Here is a 13,512-nt window from a genome sequence, read left to right on the forward strand (position 1 = left end):
TATCCAATATGAATACACAAACAAGATTGACTCGGTGAAAGAGATGAGAAACTGGGAGAAGCTACAAGAACTGAAGCTCTACTTGCCAAGGAAACGAAAAGATCTGCAAGGTGTAGATGTGGAAACATCAAAATGCACTTGGACGAATTTTTATCTGCAATCGCAGATGAGCCCACATCAGAGTAGGAGTCGCAAAGAAGAGCAGCTTCGTCCTACTCGCTTCGCTACTTCACCAAAAACAGTAACGAAAGGAGACCGCAAAACAGTGAAAGACAGTGCCACAACTTGAACCCAGACCCTGCTTGAAACCAGTAAAATAATGAAAGAATAAAAGAATATATAAATTTCGTTTTTGTATTCGGTTTGCAATATTCTTCATGTGAATTCGTATGTTGAAGCATATTTTATGTGTCTGGGGAGAGTCATTTCTTTTGGTGCCTTATTTAACACACAGGTTCGATTTCTACTCATTTACTTTATTTTTTTCTACAATTTTCATTGCATCTTCCAAACTTTTTCAATAGTCGTTGACTCTTCAATAGAGAGTCAACGACTATTGAAGAGGTTGAAAGACGGAACGAAAATATTAGGAAAAAATAAGTAAATAAGTGAAAATCGAACTAGTGGGTGTGTTAAGTAATAAGGCACTAAAAGCGAATGACCCTCTCCAGACACAATAGAATATATATATATATATATATAAATATATATATATATATATATATATATATATATATATATATATAATAATATTAGGGACAAAATCCAAAATTACAGGTAAAAAACTCAATTAAAATCAATTTATAAAAAATTTAAATTAAATTGAGCCTTATAGATAAAGTATACATAATTTATATAGTTTTAGGGAAAATAACCAATTTTCAAGAACTCATCGATGAAAATCCACTATCACATATAGAAAAATTAATCTTTTTATTATATTTATCTTATGATATTTATTTTACTTTATATTATACTCATTTATTGTGCTTTTAATTATTAATTTTTCTATATGTGATAGTGGATTTTCATCGATGAGTTCTTGAAAATTGGTTATTTTCCCTAAAACTCTATATATATATATATATATATATACACGTAGATGTTACTCACCTCTGGGATCGTGTGGGTCTGGCACTAGATGTTGTGAACCACACTTTTCTTTACAGTGATAATCACGACGACATCCTCTTCCTGGTTTAAAAGAATAACCCCACTGACAACATTTCTCTTCTGCTTTTCCGTGGTCACATCTCAAGTATTGTCTACATTTACCAGATACGGGCAGTTCTGATCCCTGTGGCATGTTTCTGCAACGATCTATACAAAGTAAAATAAAGTGGGCATCATTCACGTAGTACAATATAGAATTGGAAATTGTTACAGAGACCGACTTATATTCACTCACGCGTACACACACAAATATATATATGTGTGTGTGTGTGTGTGTGTGTGTGTGTGTGTGTGTGTGTGTGTGTGTGTGTGTGTGTGTGTGTGTGTGTGTATGCATGTATGGGAGGACTTTCGAGACCAGGTTCTACAATGTGCAACTGAAACCCTGGGATATGTTACTGCCAGACACAGACTGATATGACGAGAATGATGTTGAACTTCAGCGACTATTGGTGATAAATCGCTATGCTCACTGTGTATTGCTACACAGAGAACTGTCTACTGTGCAGCGAAGTCTAGCACTTGCCCACTATGACAGTGTAAAATCACTACTGCAACGATCTCTGAGGAAGTAGCAGAACACTTGGTGGGACGATCTTGCTCGTGATGTTCAGGCTGCTGCTGATGCAAATGACAGCAAGAAGCTTTACCATCTTATGAAGTTCTCCCATGACCTCTACCCAACGTTTCCCTAAATCATATATTCCATCTTTAAAAAAAAACATTTCATCTTTGGCTGACATAAACTTTCCGAATGCTTCAATTACCGCAATTTAAAAATGTCTTATTGCGTACGAAAATCTCAAAATGTTTAAATAAGTTATAATCAGTAGGAGAGATATCGGAGGAATATGGAAGATTTTGTAAAATATCATGATTCATGCTTTGCAACTTTTAGACCGTAGCTTGATAAGTGTAAGGACGTGCGTTGTCGTGGAACAAAATTGGGCCATCTCTATTCACTAGTCTTCGTTGCTTCTTCTTTAAATTCTCATGCATACAATACATTTCCTGGCAATGCGATGTTGCTGTTACCGTTCTGCCTTGTTGCAAAAATTAATAATGAATAACTCCCTTCGCAGACCACCATACAGTGACCACTAACATTTTCAGTGTGTTAAGTAATAAGGCACTAAAAGCAAAGAACTCTCCCCAAACACAATGGGATATATATGTGTGTGTGTGTGCGTGTGTACATATATATATATATATATATATATACGCATACATGTGTGTGGTGGGGTGCACGTGTGGATGTTACATACCATGGACATCGTGTGGGTCTGGCACTGGATGTTGTGAACCACACTTTTCTTTACAGTGATAATCACGACGACATCCTCTTCCTGGTTTAAAAGAATAACCCCACTGACAACATTTCTCTTCTGCTTTTCCGTGGTCACATCTCAAGTATTGTCTACATTTACCAGATACGGGCAGTTCTGATCCCTGTGGCATGTTTCTGCAACGATCTATACAAAGTAAAATAAAGTGCCGTACAATATAGACTGGAAATTGTTACAAACCCACATATATTCACTCACGTGTACCCACACAAATATATGTGTGTGTATATGTGTGTATGTATCTATGTGTTATGTATGTATGCATTATGTATGTAAGTATGCATTATGTATGCATGTATGTATGTATTATGTATGTATGTATGTATGTATGTATGTATGTATGTATGTATGTGTGTTTGTATGTGTGTATGTATGTATGTATGTATGTGCAGGAGTGGCTGTGTGGTAAGAGGTTTGTTTTCCAACCACACAGGTTCAGTCTCACTGTGTGATGCCTTGGACAGGTGTCTTCTACTATAGCCTCAGGCTGACCAAACCTTGTGAGTGGATTTGGTAGACAAGGTGCGTAAGGTATTTGAGGACACAACTTTTTTCGGTCATTGCTGCACTTTTTGCTAACTCTGTATAATCTTTGTTTCAGAAAATAATAATGGCAGACCCTCAGCTTACTCAAGAAATGAAGAGGCGTGCTGTTATTTGTGGTTATAAATGTTTAGAAATATTTTGATCTTTAAAAGTTGCCAGATCTTTCGTCTGCAAAGTTTGTAAGGAGTTCGAGACTGAAGATGGAAATGTATCACCAGTATCAAAGCATAAAAAGTATTCTAAACGCTCTGAAATCATCAGAACATCTGAATTTATCCAGCAAGTTGAACAGACTATTTATCACAATCCCAGAAAGTCCATAAGATCAATTACAAAAGATCTCCATGTGTCAGAAGGAACAGTCAGAAATGTTGTCTACGAAGACGTCAGATATAAGTCTTATATGACGAGGAAAGGTCAATTTGCCATAAAAAGCGAAAGAAAATCACTACATCAGATCTAAAAGGCTCTTAAAAAAAGGACAGTTAATAGCGAAACTAAAATGGAAAAAGTGTGTGTCAGTATACAGTGTGTGTGATTATTTAGTAGTTATTGAAGTGTGTCAGTCCCGAGCAGAATTCGAAATGGCAAATCGAAGCAACTGCTTTGTCTATCAAAATAACCCATGGTGCCATAACATCCAGACATTATTCGCATAGAACAGTGAGAGGTAAGTCTTAGTTTGATTTTTTGCAACCCTAAAGATTCTGTTCGCGTATTCACAACAAATAAGGCACAGGGCCAGACTTAAGATTATGTACGTGTGTTTTTACCTACTCTGATATTTACACACGGCCAGTTATACGTCACTATGAGTAGAGCAACGGACTCCAATAATTTGAAAATTAGAGTCGACCAAACAGAAATTCTCGTTTACAAAGAAGTTTTGTAATCCTATTGATATTATCGAAAGGAATATGGTTCATAATTTAAATAAGGAAATTTGTGAACTTCAATGTATAAGTGTGTAAACAACTAAAATGAAAGTATATCTAAATAACATATTTTCGTAATACTTTTTATGTAGTGGACGAAGAGAGCTCTGGCTTTCGTTACAAGTAGTACACATAACCATTCATGATACAGAGGCTGGGAGTCTATTTCAGGTAGAGAGTGAATCGTCATCACATGTCAGTCGCAAACACATGTCATATAGCTGCAATAGAATACTGTATCACCAACAATAATGTGATTTCTCTAAGACATCACCCAGTAATCTATCAAGTGCATTTACACACTTCTCTATACATACTGCTGTTATGACTTCTGTCCCTCATTTTATGCCTCCATCGTAGCTGAGTAGATTTGCAAGTTATCATAATTCCTACAATCGGTAATAATGAAATATCTGTGATGTTATTATAGAATATAAATTACACAACATGCCTGACTGAACTGACGTTCTTATCCATGTCTACAGACATGATATGGAAGTGTTTGAGACAATTATATATATATATATATATATATATACATTCGCGGATGTTACATACCTTGGAGACCATGTGGATCTGGTGTTGGATGTTGTGAATCACACTTTTCTTTACAGTGATAATCACGGCGACATCCTCTCCCTTGTTTAAAAGAATAACCCCACCGACAGCATTTCTCTTCTGCTTTTCCGTGGTGACATCTCAAGTATTGTCGACATTTACCAGGCACGGGCAGTTCTGATCCCTGTGGCATATTTCTGCAACGATCTATACAAAGTAAAATAAATTAAGTATCATTCATGCCGTACGATATAGAATTTGAAATTGTTACAGAGACCCACATGTATTCACTCACGTGTACACATACAAACAATCAGAGCTACAAACATTTACACCCTTACATCCATACATGTGTGTGTGTGTGCGTGTGCGTGCATATACACAGACATGGCAGAAGTAAATAGACACCCCTAAAATCGTTAAAATTTATTTAAATCTGAAATTATATATTCAAATTATTTATTAATTATTATAATGTGATATCTAATATTTAGAAGACATGCCCTTTGCATTTTTCAATGCAAGGACCCTATTAGGCATGTTACTGATCAGATGACAAATATTCTCTTGAAGAATTCCTTGCCAGGTTTCATGCAGTAATCTAAAAACATCTGACTTTGCGGATGCTTTGTTGTTCTTTTTAATGAAGTGTCCTGTCCATTATGCCCCAAAATTGTCCAATAGGGTTTATATCTGGTAACTGGTCAGACCATGGAAGCTTTTTAATGCAATTCTCATACAACCAATCTTGGGTCGTTTTAGCTGTGTAACTAGGTGTCCCATCTTCCATAAATAACGTGTGTGTTTGTGTGTGTGTGTGTGTGTGTGTGTGTGTGTGTGTGTGTGTCTGTCTGTCTGTCTGTCTGTCTGTCTGTGTGTGTGCGTGTGTGTGTGTGTGTGTGTGCGTGTGTGTCTGTGTGTGTGTGTGTCTGTGTACGTGCGTGCGTATGCATGTATGTATGTATATTATAAGGATGTTACATACTTTGGGGATTGTGTGGGTCTGGCGTTGGATGTGAATCACACTTTTCTTTACAATGATAATCACGTTGACATCCTCTCCTTGGTTTAAAAGAATAACCCCACCGACAGCACTCCTTCTTTGCTTTTCCGTTGTAACATCTCAAGTATTGTCTACATTTTCCAGGCACTGCGAGCTCCGTGTTGTCTGGAATATTTTTGCAAGGATCTATGCAAAGAAACGAAATATATTGGGTATCATTCATGTCGCCTTATATAGAATTTGGAAATTGTTACAGAAATTATGTTAGGTTCCTTAAAACACACACATATACAAATTTGCACTGATACATACATACGTATATACATACATAGATATACACATTCGCACTGATACATACATACATACATACATACATACATACATACATACATACATACATTCATGCAAGTGGTTCGGAATCGTGGACTCCCTATACGTGATACATTAACAAACTAGACATCTTCCACAAAGCTATCTCTGGTCAATCTGCGGTTATTCACCAAAGAATAGTGTGTAGTGTTGACCTAGTGTCTAGCAAGTGTAAGATTGGTGAAATCGAAAGTGTCCATATATAGTCGCAATTGCGTTAGGCTGATCTTGTCATCAGAATGAGTGACGAAAGAATACCCAAAGTCTTCTTGGACAGCCAGCTTGATAGTGAGCATAGGAATGTTGGTCGACCATGGCTCAGATATAAGGGCAAGCTGTCAGCTGTCAATATAGCTCACAACGTCTTTAAGCAAACAGCCTTGGATCGAACAAAATGGAGATTGTCGTGTCAAAATGGTATAAGAGATTTTTTTCAACCAGCATTAACAGGCTTAGGGGTTCAGGGCAAAAGAGAAAAGTGACTGCAAATATACTGCCATCACTGACCCGTAAACCTCATAATTGCAACATCTGCGGGTTTCTTTGCAAATCGTTGGCAGGACCCAAATGTTATATTCGATATAAGCATTATGACTGACAAAGCGTAGGTTGTCGGATCCTCATACGTCGAAACTGACTGGACAGTTTATCATATATATATACATATATATATATATATATATATATATATATATATATATATATATATATATATATATATATATATATATATATATATAAGGTTAAAGAATTAAGGTTAAGAAAATGTGTGTTAAACACAGTATCGAAACCTTATTTCAGGGTCAGTCCCAGGTCGTGTGTCCGCGGAGCACTTTCCCCACTTATGGCTACCAGGCATCATCAGCGATACTTAGCAAACATCGTTGTAATAATTCGTGTCTGCATCCTATCCCTAATCCAGAACACCCTCCTTGGGATCGGAGGAGGATTATATAGAGACGACGTTCTCTTCTTTTTTAACTTTTGCACTAATGTAAAACTTGAACGAGCTAAGAAGGAACTTTTTAAACTATTTAAGAATATACGATTGACTATAACAATGGAAAGTGAATGCCGTAAAGTTAACTTCCTTGATGCCACACTTAGCCTTGACACTGGTCTTTACGAACCTTTCCACGAACCAAATTTTAGCTTTAAATATATTAACGCTATGTCCAACCGTTCACTCTCCATTATAGGCGGTCTTGTAGGGAATATTCATATCTTCTCGCTGCTAAGAAATGAGGTTCTAAAATGGATGGAGAAGTTCTAAAGGTTGTCTTGGTCCAAGGGTAGAACGTCTGTCATGCTTTCAGAAGATGACCATTCGATTCAAACGGACAGCCTCTGAATTTTTCTATTCAAACGATTTTTTAATCCAATATTTATGTGCTATTATTTATAGCTTTATCTACTTCGAGTTCGGCAGATAAAAACGGTGTATAATATATGTGCGTTTTTTCTTGTTGTGTCTGTATATCTTTGTATATGCGTGTAAATATACATATACGCATGTGTGTGTGTGTGTAAGAGAGAGAGAGAGTGAATGAGTAAGTGAGTGTGTATGAAAGAGGAAGAGTGAGGGAGAAAAGAAATAGAGATAAAACGCAATGATACATCCGCATAAATATTCATGATTGCAAATCGAGCTTTTTAAACACTGAGACACACACGAGTTTCTATTCAGAATTTGATTGACCTCGAATATAAGAGAGAATATTATGTTTCTATTTAGAGAGACTAGTATTGTTCTTGGCGTCAATATTTCACACTATCCGTGTCTGTGAGAGTGGCAAAAGATATCAAATGAATAAGTATCTTAGATTATCTAATTTTGTCACTTTATGTTGTAAGTTTATATTTATAACTCGGCTCGGCTTTGACATTCATCTAGCCAAGGTTTATAAAATACGTGTCATGCTTTTTGTTAAATCTATTCATTTCACTATATTCTTTCTTTCATTTAAAGAAACTGTGGTCTCTATCAAAGTCGAAAATTAACAGCTGTAGTTAATGTGTCGGTCATTATTTGCGTAGAAGAAATTGTGCATCGTTCCTGCTGAGCCAGCTACGAATGATGTAAAACAGTAGTTCCCAAACTTGTTTGGGCTGCCACTACCCCCCACTACCACCAACCGTGGCACCCAGGTCACATTCCTAGCGCCCCCTCATCCTCCCCGCCACAAATATAACCTACTTTCAGCAGCAAATTCAAAACAACTGTATTTCACAAATAAAACTTAAACCTAATTAACCTATTAATATTTAATTCTGTCACCCCATTTTGGCCATGCCATTTTCATCCCACTTTTCTTCAACGCCCCCTGGATCTTTCCACTGCCCCCAGGGGGCAATACTGCCCATTTTGGGAACCACTGGTGTAAAGGGAAGGGGTTCTAGTCAAGGACCCATAAAACCGGTTACCCGGCTTCCATAGCGTACGACTGATTGAAATCACAACATGGCTCTGAACGGAACGCCTGCAACTTTGACAGGAGGGGACAAGTTGAGTACAATGACCCTCAGCTCTTCACTGGTACTATTTTGTCGACCCTAAAAGGCTAAGATGGCCGCGGTGGGATATTAACTTAGAATGTAACGAGTTAGAAGAAATTCCACGAAGCATTTTGTCCGACCTGCTAACGATTCTACCAGCTGTGTCCCTGTAAAGGAAAGATTTCTAAGTTCATATATCGATATACTATGATTTTAACAGAGGTGACTAAGTGTTTTGATAAGAACTACTGTACGTATTACTTTTGCTTTAAGTAAAAGAATCCCAGCAAATACTTTCTAATTTATCTTTTATTTATTTTTATTTATGCGCCCTTTTAAAGCCTAGCTCATAGCCCGGTTTCCCGGTTTCTATGGCGTATGTGTCCCCCCACCTCCCAGCTGGATGAGACGCATTGAATTTGAATGACGGAAACTGTGTGAGAACCCATCGAATGTGCGTGTGTGTATGTGGCTCTGTGTTCGTGTTTGTACTCCGCCATCACTTGGCAACCAATGTTAGTTTTGTTTACCTCCCCGTATCCAAACGGTTCGGCAAATTAAGTACTGGGGGTCAATTTGTTCGACTGAAACCCCTGAAGGCGATGCCCCAGCATGGCCGCAGCCCAGTGACTGAAGCAAATAAAGGACAAAAGATAATAGATATCTTTAAGGAGATATGATCTCAAATATTGTCGACTAATTCTTTAACCTAAGTATTGTATTTCAAACAAACCGCTTCTTACATTAATATATAAATTAATTAAATAGTCTTTCAGGTTCTTGAAATAGGACAAAAAAGATCGGTGTCGCCAACTGACGCAGTAGAATATCTTCTCGAATGATTAACTTTTCATGAATACCTCTACTTTGCAAAGTAAAAATACCAAACTCCTTCACCTCTGATAAATGATCTCTTATTTTCTGACTTTTAATTGGTGCTTATGATTATGGTTCTAAAACGGGAAATGCTTCATATAGTTGAAATCTTTGTATTTAATTCTGCTTGAATCCCCACACTTCATTCTTATAAATATATCCGTATATTTACATCACTTTGACGATTATATTTGTATGTATTTGTATATGCACATCATATTCACGATTTTTATCTGTATATTTACATCATTCTCATGAAAGTATCTGGTATATTTACAACATCATTCTCACGATTATCTCTCTCTCTCTCTCTCTCTCTCTCTCTCTCTCTCTCTCTCTCTCTCTCTCTATCTCTCTCTCTCTCTCTCTCTCTCTCTCGCTCTCTCTCTCTCTGTACATCATTCTTACAACTGCCTCAGTATTCAGGTTTGATCTCCTCTAATATAATTATTTAATACATAAATATCACATACCATTTCCTCCAGGTGCTGAAGACTGACAGCTGTGATAACAACGGAAATCTGGTACACATCCTTTGTCGTCACGAAAAGATTGCTGAACAGCACAGCATTTCCCTATTTGTTCTTTTTTATAGCATGTCCAATATCCTGCGCAATTGTTCTCCATGGGAAATTTATAGCCATCTGGCAACCACAAGCAACCTTCTTTTGGAAATTTAAAAAAAAAAATTTTTATAATTGCAATTAGGATTTACAATTCATTATTATTGTTATAAAATATTTATTTTGTAATCTTGTTAGATTGATAACATCACAGAGTTTATAGCCAACGTATTCGGCAGTTCTTATTTATTACAATCAGTAAGATGGAGTTGTCATTACGATGGAATACAAAGCAACATCTGTATTATTACAGAATTTCATAAACCTGCACACTCTGACACATTACCCAATCAGTAAATTTCCATTGAATTTTTTTTATTTCGTGTTATTATTTCAAATAAATGAAACTGTATATGAATACTGTCTAAAATAATTATCATTAATCGCTTTTTTTTTTTTTTAGTTTACTGATACATTAGTAATTCTTGTGTTAATCTTACCCCACAACCTTCATTTTGTTAATAAAAGTTTTTTTTCTTTATGCAGGTGAGTTGTTGACATGATATGTAGATGCAGTTTTTGACAATGTCGAGCGAAAGTGATAATATAATATTTTTAGGATAATGTTGTAATAGTGTTTGTTGATATGGAAAATATTTATATTGGATTACGATAGATTTATAGGTATTTTATTAAGAATAGTATTATTCAAAGAAATCCGGTTAAGAAGTAGTAAAGTAAATTAACAGTCATTTACTAAACTATCAAATGTTGTCAGGTTATACGCTGTTGTATGAAGGTAAAGCTAATATATTCTCAGACGACAAAGCGTGCAAAATTGCATTGACGTTGTATTGGGTTTTAATAGATGTCAGACAAATAATAAGTATCATTTCAGCTTCAGCTGGATACATATAGCTGTCTTCAATTGGATACCTATGCGTTATACAATATTTTGAAGGGAAAAGCTACAGTCGTATTTGACACATTATTCGTGTACAAAATTCCGATTTGATACTTTAAACACAGCAGAGCTCAAAACATCAAAATAAGAAAGTTACCGTCAATTAAAAAGGTTTACAGTTATTTAGTTTGGTTCAAAACCCACAAGATCATTACTGCTTTCAGTTTCTCTCGGAAAAAAATCAGTCGTTTTATTACTGATCAAAGAGAATATCACCCTCGGTTCCATCCATTGCGTTTCTGATACATTTCTTAAAAGACATAATCACTAAATCCCTTATTTTTCCCACACGAACTCTTCCCCCTCATTCATAAGTTCCAGTCTATTCCTTCGTCCACTAATGGCCATAGCAACATCTTCCTGGTGCACCTAATTGTTCCTTTCCTCTCATAAAGCCTTAGAAGGGTTTGCTGATTGAAGCATCGAGTGGTTTCAGTTGACTTATTAAACTGTCAGGTATAATAGTCACTTGTGTTACTAGCTCATTAGCTATTTCTTTTTTTTTTCCCCGGTTTATGAGATCAAAAATAATCCCAAATGAGGAGAAAAGGAGTGTTTTGATAAATCCCTTGGACATTTCCAGCAAATTTTTCCACACCAAAGTAATATTTCGCCTTCCTTCTTTTTCGTGTAAGTGAACGTAGACACTGCTGGGTAAATTTTTTTTTATCATTGTTTTTCTAACAGTGTTGGTAATTTTGTTCCATTTGCACAATATGCTCGCATCATTATATAAAGCAATTTTTCAAGTCCAATAGTCTTTACTGAATTAGTTTTAGTTCCTCTAGAACTTTCCATTTCAACCATTAAATCTGTTAGAGTGCTTGAATAACCTATTTTACCATCACATTACTGTATTGCATCAGCGTCTTGAAATCTAGACCTTTGATAGTCTGCCACTGTTTTACCATTTAGTCAACTGAGACAGCTACAAGGTCATTGGCTGAATTAATAGAAATGTTTCTTTTGGGTAAAAAAAAAAAACTAAAATTATGAAAAACTAAAATTAAAGAAAATATCACATGAAAATATCAAATGATTAAAATAAAATGTGGTATACTTACGTTTGCCCAATGTTTTTCCCCCAACGTTTCGTACTATAATGTTATAAAGTAAACAATTGCAATTAAAATACATTTTTATCCATAAAATAGTCCAGATAAACTGGCTGGTTTTAGTTGGTCATATATTGGGTAGTGAGAGAGTGAGAATGAGAGAGTAAGAGAGAGAGGAAGAGAGAGGGAGAGACAGAGCGTGAGAGAAAGAGTAAGAATTAAAGAGAGAAGAAGAATATAATACTGAAAATTACGTGGTGCTCATAATACGACGCAATTCTCTTGATAGCTTTGAAATCTTATGCTTTTATAATTTGATAATTATATAAATATATTAGAACAGAGTAGATTGGATTAAGCATTGTGTGATGTTGAATAATACAAAATTTGTTAAAGACAAAACAGTGCGAAATGAAATGCAAAAGGCAAAAGGGAACTACACAAATGAAGACAGAACCAGTTGAAGTTTTACTTTGTATTCCTTCGCTATTTTGGTGTTCGGAACAACCCTCCATCAGAACACTTGGGAGAATTTGGAGACGGAATAATGCTATTGTTGTTGCTTAAATATTTTGTAAAGGGTTGTGACATGCGCACACTGATGTTGTTATAATAGTGAGTCTGCTTCGTGTAGTTCTAGTAATTATTTTACACTTTATATAGTTTACATAATGTTTAGAATATCATTCTTAGTACATGAAGTTGCGAAATGCAGAGTGTTTTGACTGGATGAGGAGCTATATGATGATGCAGAGAAAATTAAGAACTCACTTTTATCAAAAGGATGAAGCTCTCATTGAAATGAAGGCCGTTTAGAATGTACTACAAATAAGAAACTATCAAAATTCAAGCCTATTAAAATTCAAACCTCGTTTTCACGCTGAACCATAAACTCTGCTTTCTCTGAGGGTTATAGGCGCCCATGCAGTCGCGAGCAGACACTGGAACGTTAGAGGCTGTAAGAACTAACCAGGGAGAGAAAAGCTCCAGCACTAAGATGGTATTTTATTTATCGACCGCGAAAGGATGAAAGTTACAGTTTATTTCAGTTGGATTTGAACTCGCCCACTAAGATCCGAATCAAACATTTAGGGATAAACGTGTATGTGTATAGGTGAGTGTATGCATAGATCGATAGATCGATAGATAGATAGATAGATAGATAGATAGATAGATAGATAGATAGATAGATAGATTTAAATGTATGTATATATATATGTATATGTATATTCTTTTATTCATTTATATCTCTCATCTGACTGCGGCCATGCTGGAGCATCGTCTTTAGTCGAACAAATCGACTCCAGGACTTATTATTCTATCCATCTCATTCGCCGAACCGCTAGGTTATGGAGCCGTAAACATACCAACATCGCTTGTCAAGGGAGGGGACAAACTCAGACGCATACACACACACACACACACACACATATATATATATATATATATATATATATATATATATATATATATATATATATATATATATATATATATATATATATTCAGTTTCCGTCTACCAAATCCATTCACAAGGCTAGTAGAAGACATTTGCCCAAGATGCTACGCAATGGAACCTAATCTGAAACCATGTGGTTGTGAAGCCTGCGCTCACACACACACACATA

The 13,512-nt window shown here is 35.8% G+C and overlaps 1 protein-coding gene across 1 annotated transcript in view; it reads right to left on the reverse strand.

Annotated features, from left to right (window-relative positions):
- LOC106883332 (uncharacterized) overlaps positions 1-13,512 on the reverse strand; it is a 51,647-nt gene that overhangs the window by 19,531 nt on the left and 18,604 nt on the right. Inside the window, exons 3-8 of the mRNA XM_089356229.1 lie at positions 11,894-11,926; positions 9,776-9,964; positions 5,544-5,747; positions 4,559-4,765; positions 2,439-2,645; positions 1,114-1,320 (exon numbers count right to left, since the gene is read on the reverse strand). Of these exons, the coding sequence (XP_089212355.1) occupies positions 1,114-1,320; positions 2,439-2,645; positions 4,559-4,765; positions 5,544-5,747; positions 9,776-9,964; positions 11,894-11,926 (1,047 nt within the window). The remainder of the gene's footprint in view (positions 1-1,113; positions 1,321-2,438; positions 2,646-4,558; positions 4,766-5,543; positions 5,748-9,775; positions 9,965-11,893; positions 11,927-13,512) is intronic.

Source organism: Octopus bimaculoides, chromosome 8 (genome assembly GCF_046866305.1).
Source record: "Octopus bimaculoides isolate indiv1 chromosome 8, ASM4686630v1, whole genome shotgun sequence".
NCBI classification, from domain to species: Eukaryota; Metazoa; Mollusca; class Cephalopoda; order Octopoda; family Octopodidae; genus Octopus; species Octopus bimaculoides.